The 27,571-nt window shown below is 40.2% G+C and overlaps 1 protein-coding gene across 9 annotated transcripts in view; it reads right to left on the bottom strand.

Annotated features, from left to right (window-relative positions):
- SEMA5B (semaphorin 5B) overlaps positions 1-27,571 on the bottom strand; it is a 506,649-nt gene that overhangs the window by 82,245 nt on the left and 396,833 nt on the right. For all 9 annotated transcript variants that reach the window (XM_072985220.2, XM_072985226.2, XM_072985227.2 and 6 more), the window contains 2 exons: positions 23,669-23,876; positions 15,672-15,879 (listed from right to left, as the gene is read on the bottom strand). In XM_072985220.2, the coding sequence (XP_072841321.2) occupies positions 15,672-15,879; positions 23,669-23,876 (416 nt within the window). The remainder of the gene's footprint in view (positions 1-15,671; positions 15,880-23,668; positions 23,877-27,571) is intronic.

The following is a 27,571-nucleotide window of genomic DNA, read 5'->3' as shown; positions in this document are numbered from 1 at the left end:
ACTCTGAGATTAGTTCGGTGTGTGTGAAAGCACACAAGGCATGAGTGACAATTCAGTGAAATTACTGTAGCAGAAAAATGCTATGACTTGGACCTATGTACCATTTCAAAAAAAAACGTATCCAGGCAGCTTTTCATTTTAGAAACTGAAAAGTGTTCTCAGCCCCACTTAAAAAAAAAATTAAGCCACATACTCAAGCCATGTGTGGGTTTGGCCACACAGACTAGCCCTCTCTTATGGTGTCTGCACTTACGGGGTGCATATTTGTAAGATGGAAGCCTTGACACATACAAATGAACATGTGAAATCTCCAGGCAATCAAAAAACATGTGTGAACAAGATACTGGGTTATGAGAAAGACTCTGTATGTAGAGCTGTACCCATTAAGGCTTCTCTCTTACAGATGTCCCTGTTGGAGCTACGTATGTGGGTGCTACCAGGTTAGGCTAGTTGGTGCTAACCCACTCCCTGCTTATATATTGATCTAAAATGGGAATACAATTTTAGAAAGAGGGCTAAGACTTCCTATAACCAGCATACAGTACATTGAACCACAATCCCTGTCCACACAATTTTATAAAGCAGTGACCAGTAAGGAACTATTGTGAGCTATGTAGCCTACAGGGCCAAATTTCCATATCCACCCAAAGATGTCTTGCTGGTGGATGCAAAATCCACTTTTCCCTGGCAAGGTCTTAAGCCACGCCCTGGAGAGGTGAATTCAGGCCATAGGGAGTTTCTTTCCAGTTGAACCACAAATGGAATCTTCTCTTTGACCAAGTGTTTCAGCTCCCAAGAAACCTGGCTATCAGAAACAGAACAGAGTAGACCTTTGGTCTAGATGGGCAGGGTACAAATCTAATAAAATAAAGAAATAAAGAAATAAAAAGCACATCTTGCTGCTCAGCATGGTTGCAGAGGAAAGCCTGGAAAAGGTAGTTAATGTTGTTGAAGCAGTGGAATTCAGCAAGGTTTTAAGCATAAACTACATGTTACCACAACCATGCCTTTCTTTAAAGGTCAAGCTGAATGCTGCCATAATGATTTTGAAGAGAAAGTATACTGATCGGAAGCCAAACTGAACTCCATGTGATGTGAATGATAAATTCTGGAATAAACTAGAGTGGGGGGGGGCAGAGGATTTATGGCTGGTAACTGATACAGGGCACTCATTCAGAATAGGAGCCTACACTTACTTTTCCTACACTATATAGTAGTGATTAGAGAGATGCATTTGGATTTGGAGATATCTGAAATTCACCAGATAATGGCACAATCATATACTGTAGTTGCAAATATATCTCAGTCTGAATCTTGTAGGGCCATGTATCTTTAACAATAATTCCTAATATCCAGAGTCTCATGTACTCCTAAAGATTAGAAAGCAAAAGGTTAGGTTTCTGCTTGTTAGAGGAAGAAGTGAAAGTGAAATCTGTTTCTGAGGCATCCTGGAGTTATTTCTTTAAAAATTAAACTTAAAGGTACTCTGGCACCAAAGGTAGGGGGGCTGAGAATTCAGTGTCTCCTGACTGCGATTGTCATGTGTTTCCCAAGGGAGAGCAAAGCCTATAAATGATGTCTGTCTGCACCAATGAAAACTAGAAGCAGGTACAGAGACCAGGGGTATTTTTTCACATTGATTCTTTCCAATTGAAAGGAAAGAAATTTCCGATTGAAAGGTGGTCATAGCTGCTTATAACTCTTCTGAGCATTTCCTGTCAGGATAAGCTCTGGGACAAGGTTGCACTGCAACAGTTTTCTCTGTCTCCTTTACTGAACACTCAACTTACATTTATATTCTAGCTCATTATACCATATTTTTCCTTGTATAAAACAACAATTTTTCCTAAAATAATTAGAGGAAAATTGAGTGTCGTTTTATACATGGAAGGAAGCAGTCATGCGCATGCTTGGGTGCCTCTTCCTGCTGTCACCGCTGCCCAACTGCCTCTTCCAGAGTTCATGGCTTGTCCCTTCTGGTGGCCCCGAGGCAGCAGCAGCAGGAGGTGGAGGCGAAGGAGCATTCACATGCGCTCAGACACCTCTTGCTGCTGCCTTCCCCATCCGCCCGATCACCACCTCCACTGAGACTGACAGGCTCAACTCACATCACCGCTTTGTCCCCTCTGGTGGTGGAGGCAGGAGGAGGCAGAGGCGGAAGCAAACAAGCATTCGCACGTGCTCGGGCGCCTCTTCCTGACACCGCCACTCACAATCTTCTTAAGGCAGGGGACAAGGCAGTGATGTGAGCTGGAAGTGAGCCCCGGCAGTCAGCAGTCACACTGGAAGAGATAACTGGGAGGCCAGCGAAGACAGCAGCAGCAGGAGATGGAGGTGGAGGAGCAGTTGCCCATTAACTGCTCCTCCACCTCCATCAAGGGTCAAAATTAGGGGATCATTTTATACATTGGGGGGTCATATACACGGTAAAATACGGTATATTGTTGGCTTAATACAATTAGGAGTAAGATTTAGGATTAGTAAATTCATAGATCAATACACGATAAACCAACAGGGACATATACAGTGGTGCCTCGCTTAACGATGTTAATTGGTTCCCCAAAAAACATCGCTATGGGAAAACATCGCTAAGCGAAACACCATTTCCCATAGGAATGCACTGAAAACTGGATAATCCGTTCCAATGGGAACGGATTACCGTCCTTAAGCGAAAATCGCCATAGGAAACATCGCTAAGCAAAACAATGTTTCCCCCATTGGAATGCATTGAAGCCTATTCAATGCATTTCAATGATTTTTACAGTTCAATGCATTCCAATGGGGGAGAAAAAAATTCACCAAAAATTAACGAAGACTCAGAACAAAGCCAACTTAAGTTTGCAAAGGTTTTATAAGGTGCACTAATGATTCCAAGCATTTAAAACAGTTTTTGAACATTTTAAGACACACTTAAATTAGCGAAAACGGACATCGCTAAGCGAAACAGGGGGACCTAAGCTGTCATAGCTAAGTGAGGCATAGTCTCGAACATCGCTATGCGAAATTTCCCCATAGGAAACATTGCTAAACGGAGCGCAAAATCACTCTTAAAAACCTCATTGCTAAGCGAATACATCGTTAAACGAGGCAATTGCTAAGCGAGGCACTACTGTACTAGGTTTAGGTCTCATTGGGGTATATCAGGCAGAGGGGATAAGATTTTCTATATAGACAGATATGTTAAGTTCATAGATTTTTGTGTTTCTCTGTGTGATTTTCACTGGAAAGGTTTGTGTTTTGCTGTAGCTGAATCAGATTCTGTTCTTCTTTAGGTAGAATCTGCAGGTAATATTAAACATGGTTATGGTACACGAAGTAGACACTTGGGAGAAGCTGCAAGCATGCTGCCTGTACCCACTGCAACAGCTTCTACTGAGAGTGATGGGAATATGCAATATATTTAAATGCATGCAAATATGAATAATTTGTATTCTTTTTGTAGGTACAGCATTTATATTTTCTTGATGCAAACTTGAATTCAGATTGTTACGATTCCTTCACAAAGCAGTCTGGCAATTACCCCAAAAATAGATATTATATGTAACAGAGAGGCGTTAGATCCCTGTCTAGTAGCTGTGAGTGTAATACTGCACTTACTAGATTGGTACTGCTGGACAAGATTAGCTTATTGTCCCCTTAACATGAACCTGTGTAAGAGGATGAGCTGAATAAATAATCTTATTATCTTCTAGCCAAACAAATCCTAATTATACACAGCCTGAGTAACCTATATACAAGACAGACAGCTTCTGTCCTATCCCAATCCAGATAGTGCAAAAGGAGCAAAAGATGGTTCTAAGGATGTTTGACTGGTATTAAAATAAAAATATTAAATAGTGAAATTCTACAATTTAAAATTTCTGAACAAAACAACTCCCCACCAGCAGCAAAAACCCACACAGTAACAAAACATAACTTGTAGAAACAAACTGCTGATCTGCAAAAATCCATTATCACCCTCCCTGAAAAGACAAGTGAAGCAGAACTTGAGCTACTTTATCCAGACGCCGGCCAAGTGGAAACAAATTCATTTTTATTCTAAAGAACACAACACATTCAAGGCAATCTAGCACTGTCACTTCTGCTTAACAGCATCTGATTCTGTTTAAACAATGGGACTAGTAAGGTAGTCAGCAGCCTTCCTCCATGTAAAATTATAAGAGGAGAACATTAAGGGGTAATCCTGTATAAACCTAACTGGGGTAAATTCCATTGAATGGGCCTTATATGAACAGAGAAACAGAGGAATGCACTTGTTAACTTGCAGCCTTATTTACAGTTCCCACCACCGTCACATAATTAAATTACCGTAACACTTCCAAAATTGTATTCTCGAAGGCTTTCACGGCCGGGGTTTGATGGTTGTTGTAGGTTTTTTGGGCTGTTTGGCCGTGTTCTCAAGGGTTTTCTTCCTAACATTTCGCCATTCTCTATGGCCAGCATCTTCAGAGGATAGGAGGATTAGTACTCTTACGGTACTAATCATAAGAGTACTAATCATAAGATACCTGCCTTGAGGAGGCATCATTTACATTTTTGTAGGCACAGAAACTATTGGATAGCCAATGGAAAAATTGTGCATAAGCCAGATCTCTGATAGCAACTACCTTGGTCAACCTGAAGAGCTTGCATTCATTATTACAGCATAATGTTTCTTTAGAATGTCAGTTCTGAAAGTTTTGGGTTCTATGTATTTGTCTGCTCATGTACAACCCTTAGAAATGGCTGATTATTTTCTCTTTTACTTCCCAGAAACAACCAACCAAATAAAATAAACAGAAATACAGAACTCTAAGGGGTTTCTTTATAAATTTTGAAAAGATTCACTGTTCCGTGTAAATCTATGAATTCACAGATCATTGGCTAAAGGAAATAAGCAACAGCTGCTTGCTATTTCACATAATACAAAAAGCAGAGATTCATTTGATTAAATACTTTAGTATGAATGAAAACAAATAAACAAATAGTGCTGTGAAGGCAATTTCCTGAGTGAAAAGCAAGTTAAAACATAGGACAATCTGTAACAAAATCAAAATAATTTCCAGTTGATGGTATATTATTAGTTTGGGGAAGAAGGAAAGAATCCCAAGTACAGTGGTGCCTCGCATAGGGATCGCTCCGTTTAACGAAGAAATCGCTTTGCGACGATGTTTTTGCGATTGCAAAAACGATCGCTTTGCAATAATAATAATAATAATAATAATAATAATAATAATAATAATAATAATAATAATAATAATAATAATAATAATAATTTATTGTCATTGTAAGTATATACACATACAACGAAATTCACAGACACCCAGAGACCAGACACATGCACACACATAAAATTCCCCAAACACTCCCCACCCACTAAAAGTCCCCCACTAAAAATACAAACATCTACACCACAGGCCAAGTAACACAGTCCAACTAATTATTCACTACTGGTGGTCTTTAAGCTCATTATTAATTATAATTATAGCTCTGGGATAAAAACTATTGAGAAAACGTGTGGTCCGAGTCTTTGTTCTATATCTATATCTTCTGTTCTATATCTTCTGCCAGATGGTAACAGTTCAAAAAAGTTATAAGCAGGATGGGAAGAGTCTCTCAGGATGCTATGTGATTTCCTTAGACAGCGGGATATGAAGATGTCATCCAGGGTTGGTAGCTGGAGCCCGATGATATTCTGGGCAATTTTAATGGTTCTCTGTAGAGCTTTTTTGTCCGCTACAGAGCTACTCCCAAACCATGCCAGAATGCCATAGGTTAGGACACTCTCAATGGTGCTACGATAGTATGACAGAAGTAAATGCTGAGATAAATTTAACTTGCCAAGCAATCTCAGGAAATACAGCCTCTTCTGTGCCTTCTTCATTAGCATGTTGGCATTTATAGTCCATGAGAGGTCCTCTAAGTACCCAGAAATTTAAAACTACCAACTCTCTCCACTTCCTCACCATTTATGTACAGTGGTAAATGTACATTTCTCTTCCTCCTAAAATCAATTATGAGTTCTTTAGTTTTTTTGATGTTAAGTGTGAGATGATTTTCTTTACACCAAAGTATCAACCTTTGTACTTCCTTTCTATAAGCAGACTCATTGTTCTTATTTATGAGCCCCACCACTGTCGTATCATCCGCAAATTTAATAATTGCATTGGTGTTATACAGATGGTCCCTATGGGGAAATTCACTTTGCGATGATCGCAGGGAAGCGATTATCGCAAAGCCCCCATTTTCGCCTAGCTGATCGGCGGTTCCAAAACGGCCGCCGGGTAAACAAAATGGCCACCCGCTGTTTTTAGGGACGGATTCCTCGCTTAAGAGGCAGTGAAAATGGCCGCCGTATGGAGGATCTTCGCTTAAAGGTTAGTTTTTAGCCCATAGGAATGCATATATATACAGGCACCACTGTACATATATTGTGACCTATATCTTTAAAACTATAGGAAATTCTAGACTACATTTGTTGTATAAACAGTTTTTCTCTATTTGTAAATTCACAGCAAACATTCAATATATATTTTTAGATAACTTACTATAGCCATGTAGAGATGAATGAGGTCTTGAATTAAAGCACAAAATATAGATATGGCAAAAAAATGGAAAAAAAGAAAAGGATGGTGGTCCTTTCCCTTATCAGAAAAAAAGAAAAGTGGAAAAAAAATTCAGATTTAACAAAAGAAAACAAGCAACCGCAGTCGCTAAAACCTTGTAAGTACTGGTGATAAGTATTGCAGATTATGTTTATATAAATAAGCTTTCCATAAGTACCAGATGAGCTGATATAAATTTACAGAGTTTTTCCAATAACTCCAAGTCGTTAAAACTGTTGAAAGTTATTGGCTATGTGCTATTGGCTGGAATACCATGTATATATCCTGTTTGTGCGCTTATGTACATATAGTGTACCAATGAATGTATTAAGTTGTCAGTGTCCTACTGTGCACACAATACATTACCCTGACATTTCAACACAACCTATGAAATTAAACAGATCTCCAGGCCAGTGGACAATTGACAGGTACAGCAAGCAGACACATGAATTTTGTAGGACATTGTATTTAGCTTTCCTTTCTACACCAGGGACTCTAGTTTGCCTTTAAATGATTAGTCCCTTCTTAACTACAGCCTTAGTATATTCTGTATCTTTGTAATTGATGGCAGCTTCTTAGACTGCAGCTTCAAACAATATACACAACAAATCATTCTACTTCTTATCCCTTGATACATATTTCCATCATTTCATACTGACAACAAATTCTTTAAGAAGTAATTTATTTTTGTAAAGGAACATAATAAAATAAATACTATATTCCTTGAATATGAAAATTAATACTATCCTCAGGAAAATTCTGATTAAATCTGGATTTATGTCTACATCAATAAGGACAGGGTTATTAAAAATACATGAATAACCAACACTTCATAAACACTAGAAAAAGCTCCTGCTGCCTTGCCAAACAAAACTGGCTCCTAATAAAAACAGAAATACAGTGGGCCTTTGATAAATAACTGTAAAGGCAGTCAATCAAATGGAAACTTAAGATGCCACAGAACCACTAATGAAAGAGATGGAACACTTTAGTGAAATAGAGTATGTATCAATAGAGATGCTTGAAGCACAACCCCATTCCACATGATGAGTACACATCTTAAACCAGTGGTTCTCAGCCTTGGGTCCTAGATGTCCTTGGACTAAAACTCCCAGAAGCCTCCACCACTAACTGTGCTGGCCAGGATTTCTGAGAGTTGTAATCCAGGAATATCTAGGGATCCAAGGTTGAAAAGTACTATCCTAGACAATGCAGGGGTGTTGACCAAGAGGGGAAAAAGAAGAATGGTCTCACTGAGTCTAGACTGTCTGGAACAGGGCAGGGGGGAAGTGCATGTCCTCAGGATTTTTAGACTGTTATTTCCAGAATGCCACCCCATTTATCATGCTAGAGATGGCTGATAGGAATTGCAGTCCAACAACTTCCTGAGGCCACACTTTGCCCATCCCTGGTCTATGAGAAGCTGAACTCCTTGTTCAAATATGGAGCCATCATTGTATCTATTCAATAATAATTCAGTCTGGAAGTGAAAGAAGAAATGGAACTTTAAAAAATAGACATTATTCCAAGACACCTCAGACTCTTGGTGTTCAGTGGGTTCAGTAACTTTATTCATATCCTAAAGACTACAACAGACAAAATCTTCTTGTTAAGAAACTTTGCTAAAAAGTACTGTATGAGAACAACATTCCAGTTTCTTCACATAAGGCTGTAGCTTAATGTGACTGCCTTGGGCAACTACTTCTTTACAGAGAAGTAGTGACCATTTGGAAGTGTACCAGAAGGGAGTGCTCATAATAAGCAGCTAGTTTTGGCAGCTAGTTTAATGTTTGTTATAAAACAGAGAAAAAGTTGGTAATTTAAAATGACTTGCAAAAACAAAAATAAATTACATACACCACTTCTTTAAAAAATAAGCCCACAGCGATTTTTTAAAAGATGATATTTGAGGAAGCAACAAACAGTGATACTATTCCTGGGTATAGTCAGAGACCACCCGGCAGAAACAAGCTTCAGCTTTAACCTTTAAAGTTTTCCAACAGAAGAAGAATGGGGGCGGTCCAGAGGCCAATTTTGCTTCCTGCGGATCTGCTACGACCACAGACTGTCTATAAAAAGACAGCTCTCCTATCTTCAAATTTGAGTTGTTCTCTTGCATGTTTTTGCACTGCCAAGAATTCTCCAAAAATTCATCAGGAAGAATTCTGAGAACCGCAATGGCCAACACAAATCTACAGACCTCTAGATTTCACCCCTCTCCTCCTCCAGACTTTCACCTTGAAAGTTCATTTCCAGCTTTTATGTGCAATCACACCCCACTGGATCCCTTTCCAATCTGCATACAATGTATACTACAGTACCTATAATCAATGTGCCAGATGAAGCTCATATTGAAATAAATCTGTTAGTCACAGATTATGTGATTAACAGTCACAGAATGGCTAGTCACAAAAGATGTCATAACTTTTTTTGTTTTATTTGTTATTGCTGAAACAGAGCTCTCTGACAATTCCAGAGGTTGCATGTCAACAGTGAATAATGAATCCAAAAGTGGAGAAGGTTAAAACCAAGTGCCCTCTTCCTCTTACAGTCCATAATTTTGCCATGCCTCACCTCAGTTAGCAGAAGACAGACTTAAACAGTGAGTGCCGTGTAGTGTCTTGGCCAAAAGGTATAGGAGGTAGAGCTGCCAACAGAGCTAAGACTGAGCAAATTTGCCTGAGAGAGCAGAACTGCTTCTGTCTGCATGGAGAGGCTATTGTACTCTATGGAATGTATCCTACTGCTTCAAAAAGATGAGTGGGGTATCAGATGAAGTATGTGAAACAGGGAAAACCACAAGGAACATCAACAGTGTTGACCAATATGGAGTTACACTAAATAGTGGCCACCTGTACAATAGAAATGAGGTAGTGGAGAAAAATATTTGAATCTGTGGAAGAGACGCTGCAGGGTAAATTGAAACCAATTCCCACTTGGGGGGCCACTGTCTCCTACACAGTGGTGTAGCAATAACTTTTGAAGTTCAGGCTGCATAATTACGGTCCCCATAGTTACATCCAAGGATGGTGGAAAATGTAGGCAGGAGTCTCAGTTTGTATCAACAAAACAGCTCTGGAATTGTATATACTGTATTAGAAGTGTCATATAGCTGCAAGTACTGTATTTCCGAAAGCTAATGGGTCTTGACTGATTATTCAAGATCAAGCCACCACCAAGTACTTGGCATTACAATTGTGACAGGACAAAACACTACATCTTGATAGTTTGTAAAATCCGTTTTCTTCCAATGGCCGTGAAGATTTCAGCAAAGGGCAGAAGGAAAACAAATGTTAGGGGCAGGATGACACAGGGCTCTAACAAAAAAAGTACTGCCACTTCTGTCTTGTAAGCTCTGACCCTATTATACTACTATAAAGTTAGATAGTCACAATAATAAAGCATCATTAGCTCAAAGTCAAAGCTAAGGTTGTGGAAGACCAAAATTTTCTGCACTTAATCTCACTTAAATGTTATACTGTACTTCATTTCTTGGTACAATTCAAAATTGGGTGGAATAACTAATATCCTTAAAAATAGATACAAAATGCAAAAAAAAAAAAACCTTGATAGGTTTGAGCAATGGGTTGAAATCAACACGGTAAAATTTAACAGGGGTAAATGCAAAGTTCTATACATATGGGGGACAGATACAGTTACAATAATGATACAAACAAGAAGGATCTTGGAACTGGTATAGATCACAAGCTGAATATAAGCCAACAGTGTGATGTGGCTGCAAAAAAACAAACAAAACAAAACAAAACACGGCAAATGCTATTTTAGGCTGCATTAACGGGAGTACTAGTTCCCCTCTATTCAACACTGGTCAGGCTTCATCTTGAGTACTGTGTTCAGTTCTGTACTCCACACTTTAAGAAGGATGCTGACAACAGGAACAAGTTTAGAGAAGGGCAACAAGGATAGATCAGGAGACTGGAAATCAAGCCGTATGAAGAAAGACTGAAAGAAATTGACATGTTTCAGCTTGAGAAGAGAAAACTGAGGAGACATACGATAGCACTTTTCAAATACTTGAAAGACTGTTATACAGAGGAGGGCCAGGATCTGTTCTCAGTCACCCCAGAGTGCAAGGAATGTAATACAAGTTACAGAATGCCAGATTTCACTGAATATCAGAAAAAATTTAGTCAAGCAGTATGACAATGGAACCAATTACCTCGGGAGGTAGTGAACTCTCCAACGCTGGACACATTCAAGAGAAAATTAAACAACCCTCTGTCAGATATACTTTGATTTGGATTCCCGCACTGAGCAAAGGATTGGACTCAATGGCCTCAGAGGTCCCTTCCAACTCCATTTTTCTATGATTCTATAATTACTAATGGAGGGATCACATATTTTTGAGGAACTTAATGGAACTTCTTTTAGGGATTTAGCTTCTATGGAAATAAATTAGCAAATGGAAATGGCAAGTCATTATAGTAAGGATGTGAAAGTCTCTCAGTCTTTATTTCACTGCTCTTTTCCAAATTGTGCCTTACATTCTTATCCTGGCCTTGGTTCATATCAGACTGCAAGACCTGCCCTTTTCTTTATTCCAAGGAAATTTAAGCTTTTCCCCCTTCATTTAAAAAAAAATGTACAGTATATGTTTCTGCATTTGAAATACACACCACTTTAATGCATTTCATATTGACTAAAGCACTGTTGTGTATTTCAATTGTACACATTCTTAGCTGTTTGCATTTTTTAATGTACAGTGGCGCCTTGCTTTACGACGTTAATTCGTTCCAGCGAAATTGCTGTAGAGCAAAAACGTCATAAAGCAAAATAAAAAAGCTCATTGAAATGCACTGAAATCCGTTCAATGCATTCCAATGAGCTGAAAACTCACCGTCCAGCGAAGTGTCACGTTCCCGGGGGTTACGACAGCCGAAGTCCGATAAACCAGTCCAGGGTCAGAGATACCAAGAATGCAAACCAGAGTTCCAAAACAAACTTACAGAGTGCAGTCCAAAGTCAAAGTCCAGGGTCAGATACACAGTCAGAGTCCAGAGTCCAGAGTCCAGAGTCCAGGGCCAAGGTCCAAAGTTCAATACCAGCGCAAGTCCAGGGTCAAGGTCCAGAGTTCAGGAACAAGAGACGTGGATGCCAGCCAAGATGTTGACTCCTTGCTTCCACGAAGTTTCTGGCTTCGCTGAAGCTCGTTTTATCCTAAAGCAGCTCCCTGAGCTGTTGGAACGCTCTCTATTCTGCTAGTACTCAGGGCTAGGTGAGCGCAGGTCCCTGTGGAAAGCTTTAGAGCAATCCTCTGCTCTTCTTTCCCTGAGTCTTTTTCGAAGCCTGCCCCGAAGCCTGTCTGTTGTGGAGGGAGAACCTGAAGGCTGCTCAGCTGTTTCCAATCTCTCCACATTCTCCTCAGCCACAGTTAACCCTTCTGGGTTCAGATCTTCGGACGCACTCATGACACGAAGATCCTCCGTAGGGACGGCTATTTTCGGTGCCTGTGCAGCAATGAATCCATCCCTAAGCACAGCGGGGGGCCATTTTCTTCAGCCGGCAGCCATTTTGAAACCTGACGATCAGCTGTTTTTGATCGTTGTAAAGCGAAAATCGGTTCCCGAAGCAGGGAACCGATCATCGCAAAGCGGAAAAACCCCATTCAAACCATTGTTTTGCGATCACAAAAAACTCACCCTCAAGCGGATTTGTCGTTAAACAGGATAATCATAAAGCAGGGCATGACTGTACACATGATTTTCCTTATGCATGTCTTCCCTCTGAAATGTTCTACAAGGCACACATATTGTGAAGATTTCCTAACGTCTGGAAGAGTCAGCAGAGGCAATAGTGGTTGTGGCGGCTGTCATCTGCCTATCATGGTTATGCTGGAACCCATCTGCCTATAGCAGAGCAGGAGGTGGGACTCCAGGAGGTGGAGCTGTGTATATAAGGGGGGGGGAGTGAATGATGTGGGACAGTTGGGAGTTAAGAGTTATGGAGTTATGGAGAGTGAGAGTTGAGTTAGGGCACTGTGTTAGTTAAGGTCTGAGAGATAGTGTGTATAAGGGGATACTTTATTATTACTGATTGCCTTTTTATTTTAGTTGATAAAGTGATTTACCATTCCTTCTGTTGTTATCAATAAAATACAAGTTTTTATTTTTAAAATCATACATTTGTCTGAAGAGTCTTATGAAGGAGTGGTTGGTGGCAGCGTATATAAAGTGTGAACGAGAGAGTGTCCTGACCATTGTGACGTGAAAGAGGAACGTCACAGTGGTAAACAATCTGAGGATTAAATCCCAGAGGTGCTAGCTGTTCACCTTGTGCATGTTCCTCTTATGCCTCTGAAAGCATCCAATGTATTCTGCAGCCTGACACCTGCTGAAAATACCAGAACATCTATGCTTATGTTCAGACCAACCTACGTCTCCCTCATGTCTGGGATTCCCACACTCTTCAGTGCTGGACCGAAGGGATTTCAGACATTTTGAATGACTGTTGTTTCCAGTCGGGCTTTGGCTTGTAAGGGTCTCATTACTAACCTGAAAGTGGGACAGAGCCAAAGCAAACAAACAAACAGGCATGTGTATATTTTGCCCTGAGGGCATAATGTTTCTGCTGTAGAAACGCTTCTCCCAAGTTCCATGCTTTAACAAAACAAACCTCAACTTGCTGAAGATTGAATTTCCAATAAAAGCCAATGGAAAAGGCACAGAGAAAATGAACGCACCCATACATAAAGAGAGAGAGAGAGAGGTGGCAAAAAGAAAGTAGCGGAGCAAAGATGAAAGAATATCCTGTTTTCCTCTTGCAGCCAGTCTATTGGCATGTATTAAACGCAGACTCAACAACAATAGGCCATAAATCACTGCCCAGGAAAAGTTCCACATGGAAGGAAATGGATGAAATTAAAACATCTTTCTTGATACAACCCAATGCTGATACCAATACAAAGTTAGTTGGGAAACTTGTACCTTGGGAGAGGTGGGGGAGAAGAATGTTTAAAACCCCAGGATTTAAATTAAAAATCTTCCTTAAAGGACAATTTTTTCCCCATTAAGCCAGCTAAAAATAGAGCAGTCCCTTATTTTCTTTCTCAAACCATCAACAGAGCTGCCAATTTTTGTCTGGGTTTTACCAAGCTTGCTGATGTTGTAACAATTAACATCATTACTTGTCACACAAAGATTTTTTGGGCTAATGTGTCATTTCCAAGTTCTGATTTTAATAAAGTGCATGTCAGTTTATATAACACCAAATGATGACCATAGGGATTTTGAGACCTATCATTTTGCTGATCACAAGGAATGACTAAACAGAGTTTAGAGAAGTGATATCTTAATCCTGAGAAGTTACCTTAACACTCTGCACCTAAAACTGCATGAAAAGCATGACAACTGGGGAACATGTTCTGCTTCACCAGTTACTGGAAAGCTACTGCATTCCTAAAACACTGAAATCCCAGATGTGGGCTTATGCAAGCACTGCAAATCTAGAACTGACCCACATCTGTGAGCATCCCATGCACACATGACCATATACTGTATAATTCTTTTCTATCAGAAGTGATGGGTGAGATCTGTCTTGCAGCACACATATTGAAATAAAATGTAGCAACAATGGAAAAACGGACAGGTTTTGCACCATGCAAATATTGTATTTCGGGCAGACTCAATAAAATAGATTTTTCACCCATTCAAAGTGTGAAATCCTTGATTTTTGCTAGGTCTTATTTTGCAAAACATTATTAGACAGCAAAATCTAGTTTCACTTCCAAGAACCAGTTGTGGAGTGCAGGTATCTAGGTTTTTACAGACCTCAACTAAATGAGGAATAGTGGTCAATCTCTAGATACCTGATGCAAAAAGAATTTCAAAATGTTCAATTGTTCGGCTATGTGTACTCCTCTGATAGTCAGTTGAGATTTAAACATCAAATCAAGGGGTGGGAAACACGTGGTCCTCCAGATGTCACTGGACTCCCACTGCTTTAACCCTCATAGCAAATGGTCAAGCATGAGGGGAGATACTGTCCAATGGTATCTGGACAACCACAAATTTCCCATAATAACACTATGAAAAAGAAGACTGTACTCAAATACTCCTAAAATCATCTTTCTCTTCCTTTTCTCCCATTCCCTCCTGATTTAACAAGGAACTGCAGAATGCCATTGTCTCTGAATGAGGTATGACCTGCACATTGTTTGCAATCCAAGATAGCAAACCATCATCTGAACATACAGCACTTAAGAGATAAACCACAGATAAATATCTGAAACAATCCAAAGCAAATAGAACTTCTAACAAGTCATGTCCTGAATACTTTTCGGCTTATGTAACACCCTTTTGTGCTACAGCAATCTCTAGCTGGTTTACAACACAATTATGTATAAAACACTTGGCTCCCCTGCAAGCTGGGTACTCAATTTACTGACCTGGGAAGGCTGGGTCAACCTTGAACCAGCTACCTGAACCTGATGGGATCAAACTCAGGTCATGAGCAGAAGCTTGACTGCAGCACTGCAGTTTAACCACTGCACCCTGGGGCTTGCTAACATATTTAGTCAGAACAAAATAATGACAGGAAAGATCTAGCCCTTAAGATTCTAGGATGAAAAAAAAAAAAATCAAAGCCTTAAAATACAAGCGCCTCCTCCACATATTCTTTGGTAAACAGAATTCACTGGCAGAAAGAAGAGAATGCAAATCCATGTGTTGGTGCATCTCACTCCTGTCACACTAGATTATGGTGACGTCTGAACCAGACCTGAGTGCAACAAAATTGGAAAAGAGGAAATAACAGTCCTGAGGATATAAGTGCCAGACTTTCTAGTCAGATTTGCTACTAAGATGTAAAAGGGGCATTAAGATTCGATATTTGCAAGAAACAAGGGGGGCAGATGGGTGGAAACATAAACAGAATTCATTTTCAGCTAATGAGTACACACTCAAAACAGTTGCCTTCAAATCACTCCCTTTGCATATATAGCCAGTTTCTTCTTCCTCTCCTTGAATGATGAAGACAGGTATTTTTAAAATGAAACAGACCACAATCTGTTTCAGCAGCATTTTTCTTTTAAGCTGGCATGGGATATATCAGAGCTATAAATTTTCTTACCCTTCTGTTCTGTACATGGAACATCTCTCCAGAGGAATTTTTAGCACTCCATTATTCAAGCCAACAAACAGCGATCTGTCACTGTGCAATATTTGGAGGCTCTGGATTGGCTCCTTTAGGCTGGCGGGAAGAATTTGCATTTCTTCTAAATAACAACTCCTCAGGCTCTTATTAGTAGTAGAAAGTGCCTTCAAAATGGTGCCGTGCTCTAGCAGAACAAGAAACAAGAGGCAAGTAAATCCCTAAGATGTTGACTCAGTTTATCATCTAGCACACAATGTGAAGATTAACTACATCCCATTTACACTGCTGTTTTTTTCTCTGTCCTCTACAGTTTCCCTTGTTCTTACGCACTTCAAAAAACATGCAAGAAAATGCATCCAGTCTTTTGGTGAAAGTCTCTTTTCTCATGCGTTTAGATGCCCAGGTTATACAGAGGCTGCTGAATGCATGAGAATCCACTCTGCATAAAACAAAACTATGATTTATTTACAAACAGCACACCTTTATTCAGAGCAATATAGAATAAATTAACATAAATATACATTTAAAGCAGTTTTAACCAATCAACGTGCTTCCTTATTTTTAATCAGCCCGTGATTAACCCATTTTAATCATCCTTGCAAAGGATAAGGATCTCTACCCAGGACATCCATAATTTCCAGGTTTATTTTCAAACTGGCTTAAACATGTAGCACAGATGTGTATGATACACAGAAAGATGTATTCGTGTGGTTTTAGTTATGCTAAACATTTGAAATAGGAAATCTACCATCTGCAGTTACTGAACCAAAAAGAACATCATGCATGACCTCCATTTGAAAATCAGAACAGATACAAAGGGAGCAACAGTAGATACAAATGGCCAGGAAACTTCTGTGGTCTTTAATGAGGAATTATGACTCATCAGACTTCATTACCTAACACCGTATTTCAAATAAGCCTTCTAACCACATTCTGGAATCATATTACTATTGCAAGCCAACGAATACATACTTGGGAATAAGTCTTATTGAACTCAGTGGAACTTATTCTTAAGTAACCATGTACAGTGTCTGACTTATATAGATCCCAAAATCTTGGAGCCTACTTTTGATAGTGTAGCTCTTTCCCCCGTGCTCTGTGCATCGCTACTGGTGGGGTCAAGACTGTTTGTTTCATTTTTCTACTGCCTATCTGGCTGAGGGCCACTCTGGGTGGTTTATAATAAAGACGTACAACAGCATAATTAAAATACCAATTCAAAAGGGCAGAAAAATAAAAATGATAAAATACAAATGAACAGTATGATCAAAAAGCATTAAAATACATTTACATAAGACAAGCCTGTGGCATCCACCCTCGTGCCCCTTGACTTGACCTTCAAGCCTCAGGGCACACAAAGGCAAACACTCTCTTCTTTTACACTTGCTGCCACCAGGTGATCTATAAAGATTCAGGTCCACACTTCAATTTCTTTAAAATAAAACTTTGGTTTATTGATTACAGAGATTGATTCATTGTTATCCTCATTAGCTAATAACATCTAAATTTCCCAAACTACACACTCTATTACTCTGTCTGGCTTTTCTCTCCTGCCTGACTCTTACATTTCCCTAACTGACTTGAACTCACTTAATCTGCTCTTGACTCTCTGACTCTGACTCTGATAGCATCTCTCTTGACTCCGCCTCACAGCAATATGAATATTCATAAACCATTACATAATACAACAAGAACCATACATCTAATAAATGGAGAACACTACAAAGCCCTTCTCTAGATAACTGAAACTGTGCTTGTGCAGTTAAACCGAAATGTATAGTTTGATGGTAGAAAGATTTTCCTTTCCTTATGTGAACAACATATCCCAGAATTCATTGCGTATAAACAAAAAGAAAAGCAAGATGAAGCATTTAGGCACAGGGGATATCAATAAGGAGAATGGAAGTCAGTGTCTTAACATATTTATAGACCCCCAAATGCATGTGAATGAGCAACTAGTTCATGTCCTAATTCTTACCTAGGTGCTGTTTTCAGGAAATCAGTAAAAACAAAATTATACGATGTTACCTTGAATAACTCATCCCTCAGATATTGTTAATATTGATATTATATTTCTCTTTTCCTGTATTTTCTTTTTCTTTTTGTATGAACTTTGATCTAGATCAGTGGACCACCATATTAGTTGTATTGTCATGTAGGGTGGTCTGGGATACTGAATTTTAATTTGTTAACCCCTCAGGGTAGTGTTTCCACTAAAAGAGCAACATATAAATCAAATAAATAAATGAATAAATATTCCTCTTCCCTACATTGCCAGTAATTGTGGCACAAATATTTTTTCACCAACAGATATACTATAGGGCGAGTTTAGGCTGCATAGTTATTTAATCTATTGAGTGTGAAATTGACTGGATGGAGGCAAGAGGGTTGAGTATAATTCATGCTTTTGCAAAGAAAAAGACTTGAAAAATGAAGATTTTGAGTAAAAGCATCTACTTATAAAATGTCTGCAGCCAAACTGTTTTGACAGAATTAATTTAAAAAAATTAGGACAAACCAAAATGCTACTACCATAATTTTCCATGCGTAAGACACTACTTTTTCCTAAAATCATTACACTAAAATTGAGGGGTGTTTTTTACACAGAGGTAAGCTTAAAGGGCTGAGGAGAGAACAAAACGACACATACTTGCTTCTGTAAACAGACTTCCTTCAGTCACGAGGCTTAGCTTCCCATAGTCAGGAGACTTAGCTTCCTCCAATCACAAGCCTTATGGAACTGATGTCAGCTGATGCTGAACAAACCAACTAGAACACACCTCCTTGGAGGTGGAGCCCGTAGGGTCAGACTTGTATGTCAGAGCATTCTGAGCACAGAGGTTGAATACTCAAAGCTACAGTAAGTTTTCTTAACTTTGGGGTTAGAAAAGTGTGTGTGTGTGGTTCTTATAAATGAGGGGTGTTATAAATGGAAAAATACAGTAAATAGAAAACTTTGTATTACTCTTCTTCAGACTGGATGCTAGGCTAAAAATTACCAGGAAAAGCAATGGGGGTATGTGCAACTGAGACAGGTATCATAGACGAGCCTCCCTGTACACGATAGCGTAATTTCAGAAATACTATAGAAAAGAGCCGTTCAGAATGCAATTTGGAACTTTTATTTCATGACCATGTTATCACATGGTTGGAATGAATTAGTGGCATACCTGTGGCCTTTGACACTTTGGCTTGTGTCAAAGCCCGTATGTAGCCTAAAAATACGGATATTTTGCTCCAGATTGTGGTCTTTAAGAATGGCCAGGAACATTTGCATTCATTCTACTTATTTACCATATCTACATCATAATGAATGCAACCTGTGGAGTCATCAATGGCTGCCCAAAATCTGGACAATTTCTGGAATTGCTGTAAGTTTTTTTTCTATTTGGTCTGACTTAAAATGGATGGGGTAAGGGTGTACAGGTGATCAATTGAATATGATAATTTAAGTAACTATTTTATATATCAACTTTATTGAATATTAGGTTACAGTGCCGTTGCATGATTCGGGCTTTTGACAGGGGGTATGCATTGGACAATAAAACAGGAGCTGGGTGGGAGGAAGGAAGAATAACTAACGATCCTGATGCAAGATCAATGCTTCGGCTGTTTAATGACAGGGCATTTTCATTTTAAGAGCTGTACAAAACTTCTACCATTATTTCCGCAGTGGGAGAGCTGTGTCTTGTTCAAAGAACTAACTCTTTTTTTCAGAGTGGCTTTTGTTACTGGAAATACATCATAGCTAATCATATTTGAAGTAAGTAGCGGTAAAAAGTAGGTAAATTACTGTTCAATCTGGTTGATGTTAACTTCTAAGTCAATAGAGGACTCTGCAGTCGGGGATAAATTATAGCAACATTCAGGGAAGCCGTATATCTTAATATAAAATCAGCTTGTTCTTAATATATAATATACTGAGGTTTTAAAAAACAGAACTTGGGCATAAATGCTGATTAATTAAAACATTTAACTTCTACCAGAGAAGTAAGCTACTATTCATAATACTTGGGGGGCTCCTATAATTTTGCTATTTAAAAATTCCACTACGGAAGGCAAGCCCATTATTTCAACTCTCAGAACCTGGAAAAAGCTCTGCAGGTTTCATGTGTGTGTCGGAGCCATTATGTATATGAAAGCTTGCCAACAGGATGCAGTTAGTTAAAGGAATGATTCAGAAGATGTGTCTTCTGATTTTTTAGAACTGGAGTTTATAGGTAAAGTACATGCCTTGCATGAAGAACCAGGTTGAATCCTTGGTATGAATAGCTTTAAAAATATACTCCAGTAGCTCAGGAATGGAAAGCCCTTAATCCCACAGGCATTTTGGATTACAACTCTGACAATTCTTTATACCAGTGGCTCCCAACTTTTTTAATGCCAGGGACCGGTTTTGTTGAAGACCATTCTTCCAAGGACCAGGGGGGCTGCCACCACTGACGTCTGTAAATGGGGCTCATGGGGGTGTCCATGCGTGGGGGTAGTTGTTATGCAGTAGGTTGCTGCAGGATAGCTATGAATCAAACACGTTACATGTATTGTGCTCTTTGCCCCCCCACCCCAGAATAAAGAGGCAAGACACAGGTGTTGGATTAATCAGGGCCACACTTTATTAAACAGGTAACTTTAATTCATGTTGTTCCCAAGCAGGGGTGCCTATGGTACTGTGGTATCAGGTTTGAGGTTGTAGGTCTCACGAGAATTCCTCCCCAACCACATTCAGGCAAGTCCCGCACCCCATTGTTGTGTGGTTCCCTGGACCACACAACGCTGGCCGGCGCCTTAAGTAACCCACCCCCACAGCCTGTAAGTCCCCTCTCATTGGCAATGAGGCTGCAGCATCTCCTCCCCCCCCCCCAGCACTGTAACCTCATGATCCACAGCACCATGAGGTTAGTTGGGCTATCACCTTCATTGTACTCCCTGGGCACTCACCGATAGTTGTTATTTCCGCACTACCTGCCAGCGTGACCAATAAACAAACCTTAACATTCAAAAACAACAAACATACCAGTGTGGGATAGGCAAAAAAACCCTGCTAACCATAAGCCAATCTTGATAGCAGGGAAAAAAATCCTATTTGGCCCCCCAAAAGGCGACCAGTCAGACTGGATAAAGGGTGGTGGGTGGGAAGAAAGCCTTGAAAGAGGCTGAGAGGGTGGGGAGACGCAGTTATAAACTGCGATCCCAAGACCTGTCCTCGGGATGCAGAGCGAGATTCTTGTCTTGCCTCATCCCAGTGGGGGGTGGCAAAGAAGCTCCGTTTCGGCGACGTGCGCCAATGGAGCAGCCATTACTGCTGTTATCATTGCAATGTAATATATAATGAAATAATAATAAAACTCACCATAATGCAGAATCAGTGGAAGCCCTGTGCTTGTTTTCCTGCAACTAGATGGTCCCATCTGGGGGGGAGATGGGAGACAATGCCACCCGAAGTGTGTCTTTTATGTCTAGTCTACACTGCGTAATTTAGTTTTCGTTGCAGTCATAGCAGAAAACCCTGCTTCGCAAAGATAGGATGTTGAAAATGGAAGCAGGCTTTTCAGTGGCAATTCCAGGATATTGTGCCTTTGCTTTGTTCCAGAAAGTGTGAAGATTTGAAGTTGTCTCAAATATACTTTTAAGGCTACTGTCATTTGCGATCTCAAGCAGTTGATCCTCTTCTAGCATGGATAAAGTTGATTCACTTGGCTTGTTTACAAATGGGTCGTGGAAAGAAGGTGCTGGCTCAGTCCCTTTTAAAATATCTGCTACTGTTTGAAACATACAAAAAAAATCCCAATGTTTACTCGTTGCCCCCATAATTCTAGTTTGGCTTTGAATGCAGCCGCTTTATCTGCTGACTTTAACACAGTTGTCATTCTCCCCTGAAGTGACAGATTGAGTTGGTTGAGCAGGCTGAATATGTCATACAAGTAAGCAAGTTTTGTAACTCATTCTGTGTCACTAAAATGTGCTGCCATTGGTGATTGTTTTCTGTAAAAAAAAAAAAAATCTCTGGAGCACTTCTCGTAACACAAAAACTCTGGCCAGAGATCTACCATTAGAAAACCATCTCACTTCTGTGTATAAAAGAAGATATGTGTGCTCTGCATCCATCTCCTCAAGGAACTGTGCAAACAGGCCTGAGTTAAGGGCATGCACTTTAATGTGGTTGATCATTTTAATCACATCCTGCAAAACATTGTTAAGTTCAGGTGGAATTTTTTGGCTAGCCAGCATTTCTCTATGAATGACACAGTGTGTAGACTCATTTGATGAAGTGGTGGCCATCAATAATTGCTTCTGTTCTTCTTGTTCACATTTTTTTCTTTTTAAAAACTCAAAAGGCTTGTCTTTTAATGCAGGGTGCTTGGTCTCCATGTGACGAAGCAATTTTGATGGTTTAATGGCTTTGTTAGATAACTGCTCACCACATATTATACAAAGCAGGCTTGGAGAATGTGAATCACCCATTGCAATAAAGCCATAATTTAAGTAGGACTCTTGGTATTTTCTTTTAAATGCAGATTTCTTTTTGTTGGCAGTCTTTTCCACTCAGTGCACACGCCCAGGAAAAGCCAAGAAGCACAGGAGCCCCCTTGAGAATGAAATAGGAAAAAACTTTCCTGGAGTCTTGGGCTACTTCTTACCACTTTTGCAACTACTGTACTCATATGCTGTAGCTCTGTTCTGGTAAAAGGCAGAAAGGTCACCACCAGCAGAGGATTTTGAAGCCCAGGCAAGCACACTCCTCTCTCATCTTTTTTGTAATGCTTGCGGCTCGGGGCCATTTGAGCTGGCCTCCCTCCTCCCTCTGTCCAAACCCCTCCCACCCCACTTACATAAGCCTCCACAAGCCTCCACAGAGGCTGCCTAACGTCCAAGACACCACCACCACCTGCAGAGGATTACTTCCTTTCCCTCTTTTTTGTAATGGCTGCCGCTGTGTCCCCATGGCCCAGCTGATGTCTCCTTGTGGACTGGCACAGGGCCGCGGACCGTTTATACCACAGCAGCTGGGGCCTAGGAGGGTTCTACGCTGAAGTATCTGGAGGTGCCAATGGTTCTCATCTTCTCATGTAAGTGGTGATAGATAAGATGCTTGCCAGAGACCCTGGGAAACTGTTGCCAGTCAGAGTGTGTAGTGCTACACTAAAACAAATAATCTAACCTGGCATTAACAGGCAATGTTCTATATTTCTCATAATGAAGTCTTCTGTGCATTTGTTTTGCATTTGTGTATTTAGCTGAAGTGCTACCCAAATGTGAGACCCTTTTCAGATCTGCAGCTGGAAGTTAGTATCTATATATAAGTGCTACTGCAACAAGGATTTTTTTTAACCTCTGGGAAAATATTTCCATCCTGCCAAAAGAGGACAGTGAGGATAAATGACCTAGCAAAATGTTAGAGCACAATCCAGTTACATCATTAACAGCTGGTCTTCCCCCCCCCCCCCAAAAAAAAGACCCTGGTCTATGAATATGTCCGAAATCAAATCCATTCCTATAACGGAAGAATAAGATGACCCAAGCTTGAGGAATACAGACAGAGAGTACCTCCACAATGAGGCTGTGATTACATATGTGAAAAACTACACTTGCAGTTTCTACCATCCAGTCACCCTAGGCATGCCCTGAAATAGGCTGTGTGCAATGTCAGATTTAAACTCTTCTGTTCATGAGATAAAAAACATCAGCCAGGAAGACAGTTGGAAGAAAAGATTAATACCTCAGAGAAAATTTCTTTATGGTACAAGGTTTTCATTTTGTTTAGAGGTATGTGTAGAACGAACGTTTCCTCTTCTTAAAACAATCTCAGCTTTGACCTATCCTTTCAAAATGTTCACTCAAGTTTCCACTTACAGATAATGGGAGGTAAAATTTCACAGCATTCTATTTCTGAAAAGATTTAGTGCAGAATTCAAACCACTACTGAATAAAACTGTACATGAGAAGACCGTTTTCCAGATATAAAAAACACTCACCAGTACCAATGTACATCACATGATAAAGTGTGTCCTTGCCCTGAACAATGTCAACGACCAGTTTGGAGAAACGGATGTTGTCCTGAGTGACATATGGATCCACAGAGACTGGCTGGACCACATCATTCATCAAGAATAAGCGCTGGGCATCCTGTAGGATCCTCTCCGTCAAGTTTTCATTGGGGCTGTCATCATTCAATATTCCACACTGGAGAGAGTGAGAGAACAGAACATCTGTTTGTTTTTCCAGCTAGTTATTCTTGCTTGGTTTAAACTCCAGATTATTATTATTTATTATATTGCAGGGAAGTTTTGCTCCTTTGTCACCTTCATTTTAATGCAGTGATATATGTTTTGGTACATGTATCCTAGGGCGGAATGAATTTCTAGTATTAAATGCATATTAGATTTAGCAAGTTTGTTCCTTCTTCTGCGTTAGAGATACAACCAAACGACAGTTATCTGCTAGTGAGAAGCTAATTTACTCAACTGTGAAATAAATGCTATTCCACAGTGCAATGCTATGTATGTAAACATGGAAACAAGTTCCACTGATTTCAATGGGCCTTCTTTTCATGTGAGTGTTCATGGGATTGTCATTCAAGTACAAGAACTAAAAAGTGCTTGGTGTAAAGGAATATCAAAGACACATCATAAACTTAAGATTGTCAGAAAGATTTGGGGCATAGGATCTGGAGGACATGTTATGTCATATATCTCCTTAGATATATGAAAACCTCTCTCACGCACACACTAGTTCCTCCTTAATGTTAAACCTATCCTCCCATTCCTACATCTTTGTAGGCACAGATGATACCCATATTTCTCATGATCATCCTTGACAATGCTATAGAAAAGGGAGGCAAAGGTGAAGGTGGAAAGGTCTCTTTGCCCTGGTTCACTATTATGAATAGAACTTAGAATGTTCCAGTTGCTTTACTCTAAATCAGGGGTCTCAAACATGCGGCCCGGGGGCCATTTGCGGCCCCCCGATGATAGTTTGTGGCCCTCGCCTTGCCTGCCCCCCCAAAGTGCCCACACATCCTCTGCTGTCAAGAGTAAAAAAAGCCTTGTCTTGCTCGCTGGCTCTCTCCCAAGACAGCACCTTTTGCACCCTCCATCCAGAACTGCAGACTGCCAGCCGGCCCACCTGTCTGTCGGCTAAGGAAACTCCTGGGTGGCTTCCTCGGGCTCTTGCTCCGCTTGGCAGAAAATCTGATGCGGCCCAGCCTCACCCAGACTCTGTCTCTAGCGGCCCCCAGGTAAATTGAGTTTAAAACCCCTGCTCTAAATAGTGTACATGTATGCATGTGACAACTGGATTGTTTTGGCCCCTATGCTATTTAACATCTACATAAAACCACTGTGAGGGGTTGTCTGGAGTTCTGAGGTTCAGTATCACCAGTATGTGGATAATACTGAACTCTATCTCTCCTTTCCACCCAAATCCGAGGAAGCTGTTTCGGCTCTAGATCAGCGTCTGGTGTCCGTAATGGATCGATTGGATGAGGATAAATATTTAATACAGACAAGACAGAGGTGCTTGTGGTCTTTTGAAAAGCAGATCAAGTAATAGGGATACAACCTGTGCTGGATGGAGTTACACTTCCTCTGAAAACAGCTGCCAAGCTTGGGATGTGCTCCTGAATTCATCCCACACCCAGGTTTTGGCAGTGGCCATGACTGCATTTGCATAGTTAAAACTCATGCACTAGCTGTGCCCATTCCTAGAGAGGTCTTGATATAGCCATGGTGACACATGCCTTAGTTATATCTCATCTGGATTACTATAACACACTGCATGTGGGGCTACCTTTGGAAATGTTTGGAAGCTTCAGCAGGTTTAAAACACTACAGCCAGATTGCTGCCTGGTGCTGGTTACAGCAATCATATAGCCCTCCTGATACAGCAGCTCCACTGGCTGCCAATCCAGTTCAAAGTGCTGATTTTAACTCGCAAAGACCTGAACGGCTTGGGTCCAAACTATCTGAAGGACCTTTATAAGTCTGATCAGGTGTTAAGAACATCAGGGGAGACTTTTCTCTTGGTCCCACCACCTTTACAGTTGCATTTGGTGGGGACACAGGAGAGGGCCTTCTCTGCCAACTAGTCCCAGACTCTGGAACACATTCCTACAGGAGGCCAAGCTGGTACCATCTTTGCTTTCCTTCCACAAGTGGATGAAGACCTTTCCCTTCATACAGGCTTTCCCTTGGTGACTGGCTGTCTGAGAGGGGTTTTTTAATGGAATGTTGTGCCTTGTTGCTCTGAACCTGTTTTTGGTGTTGATTCTGTTTACCATTTTTAGTATAATATTACTGTTTTTAGCTTTTAAATACTGTCTTTTAATGATGTAAGCCACGTTGAGCCTTCTTTAAGGAGAAAGATGGGGTAAAATATTTTAAATAAATAAATTCAGACAAAGCGTCTTATCTGCTTTTTACTCATGACAAAACAGAAACAGAGCTTGGCCAACTGGATTTGAGCTGTATACATCATTTCATAAAAATGCTTCTTATATTAGAAAATCAGGATGCTTCTTATACCAGAAAATATGTGTTTATTAGCATCTGAACATTTTTCTTTGAGAACTTTTTATTCTTAATATTACCTCAGAAGTTGGGAGAATCTCATCACTGGGGTTTCTTAAACAGAGGTGACCACAAGATTGACCTTCTGTTAAGGACTGCCTGCTTCACCAGAGGGTTGAAATCAATTACTTTTGGGGTAATTCCAGCTCTACAAGTTATGATTTACACAATTCTATGATCCTTCCCATTTCCAGATGCTTCCTAGTAAATACCTAAAATTCTCTGACATTCATATGTAATGTGGGTTTTTCCTTTAACTTTTGGACATTGCCCCTCAAATTTGCCCTTAAGTTTCCTTTTAGTGCATCACTTGTCCTTCATCACTGAAGAAGATATGCTGATATCTAGAAGTACCACTAATCACAGATATTTATTTTAAATAATGAATTGTTCTAATAATGTAACTACGTGGGCAGGGCAAATATCCTCATATTTTTCAATTGTTTTGTTCTAATTTCCACATTATATATCCTGATTCTTTATTTTCCTTCCCCTCTTAGAAAGATTTCCGGCATTGTTCCTTCATCCTTCAAACAAGAAAGTGAGAAATTAATTTTCCCCCCAATGGTTTCTTTTCAGCTACTGAATTACCTTTGTCATTTCCTGAAGGGCCTTCATTGACCTCTTGTTCTTTTTGTACTTGAAAAATGTTCTAATCTCCTTTAGCAATCTTTCTGTCGCTCACAACATTCCCTTTTCTTTTATAAAAGTCTCATCTTGGTTTTGTAATCTTTTCACACGTCCTCTGCAGCAAAGGTTTCACTCTACTAAAACTCAAAGCTACTCCAAAATACAGTATTCTTCCCTGCTGCATGAATTCAGAACATACAACATATAAGTTCTATATATTTCCTTCCTGAAGCTCACTGTAGGAAAGGGAACGTACGAAGATGGCAATGAATTACAATTCCCATTATCCCTCAACATTAGCAAATCAGGACCTGACAGGAACTGGAGTTTTTGGATGCAAGTCCTTGCTTCACTGTTACTCACAGGTGAGGTGAATGGATAGGAAAACCTCCTTGCCCTTCAAATAGATGTGGCATTCTGTCGTCGTTGTCGTTTAGTCGTTTAGTCGTGTCCGACTCTTCGTGACCCCATGGATCAGAGCACGCCAGGCCCTCCTGTCTTCTACTGCCTCCCGGAGTTGTGTCAAATTCATGTTGGTTGCTTCGCAGACACTGTCCAGCCATCTCATCCTCGGTCGTCCCCTTCTCCTCTTGCCATCACACTTTCCCAACATCAGGGTCTTTTCCAGGGAGTCTTTTCTTCTCATTAGATGGCCAAAGTACTGGAGCCTCAGCTTCAGGA

This window comes from Pogona vitticeps, chromosome 1, assembly GCF_051106095.1.
Source record: "Pogona vitticeps strain Pit_001003342236 chromosome 1, PviZW2.1, whole genome shotgun sequence".
Classification (NCBI taxonomy): Eukaryota; Metazoa; Chordata; class Lepidosauria; order Squamata; family Agamidae; genus Pogona; species Pogona vitticeps.
This window is presented reverse-complemented; position numbering and strand designations above follow the sequence as displayed.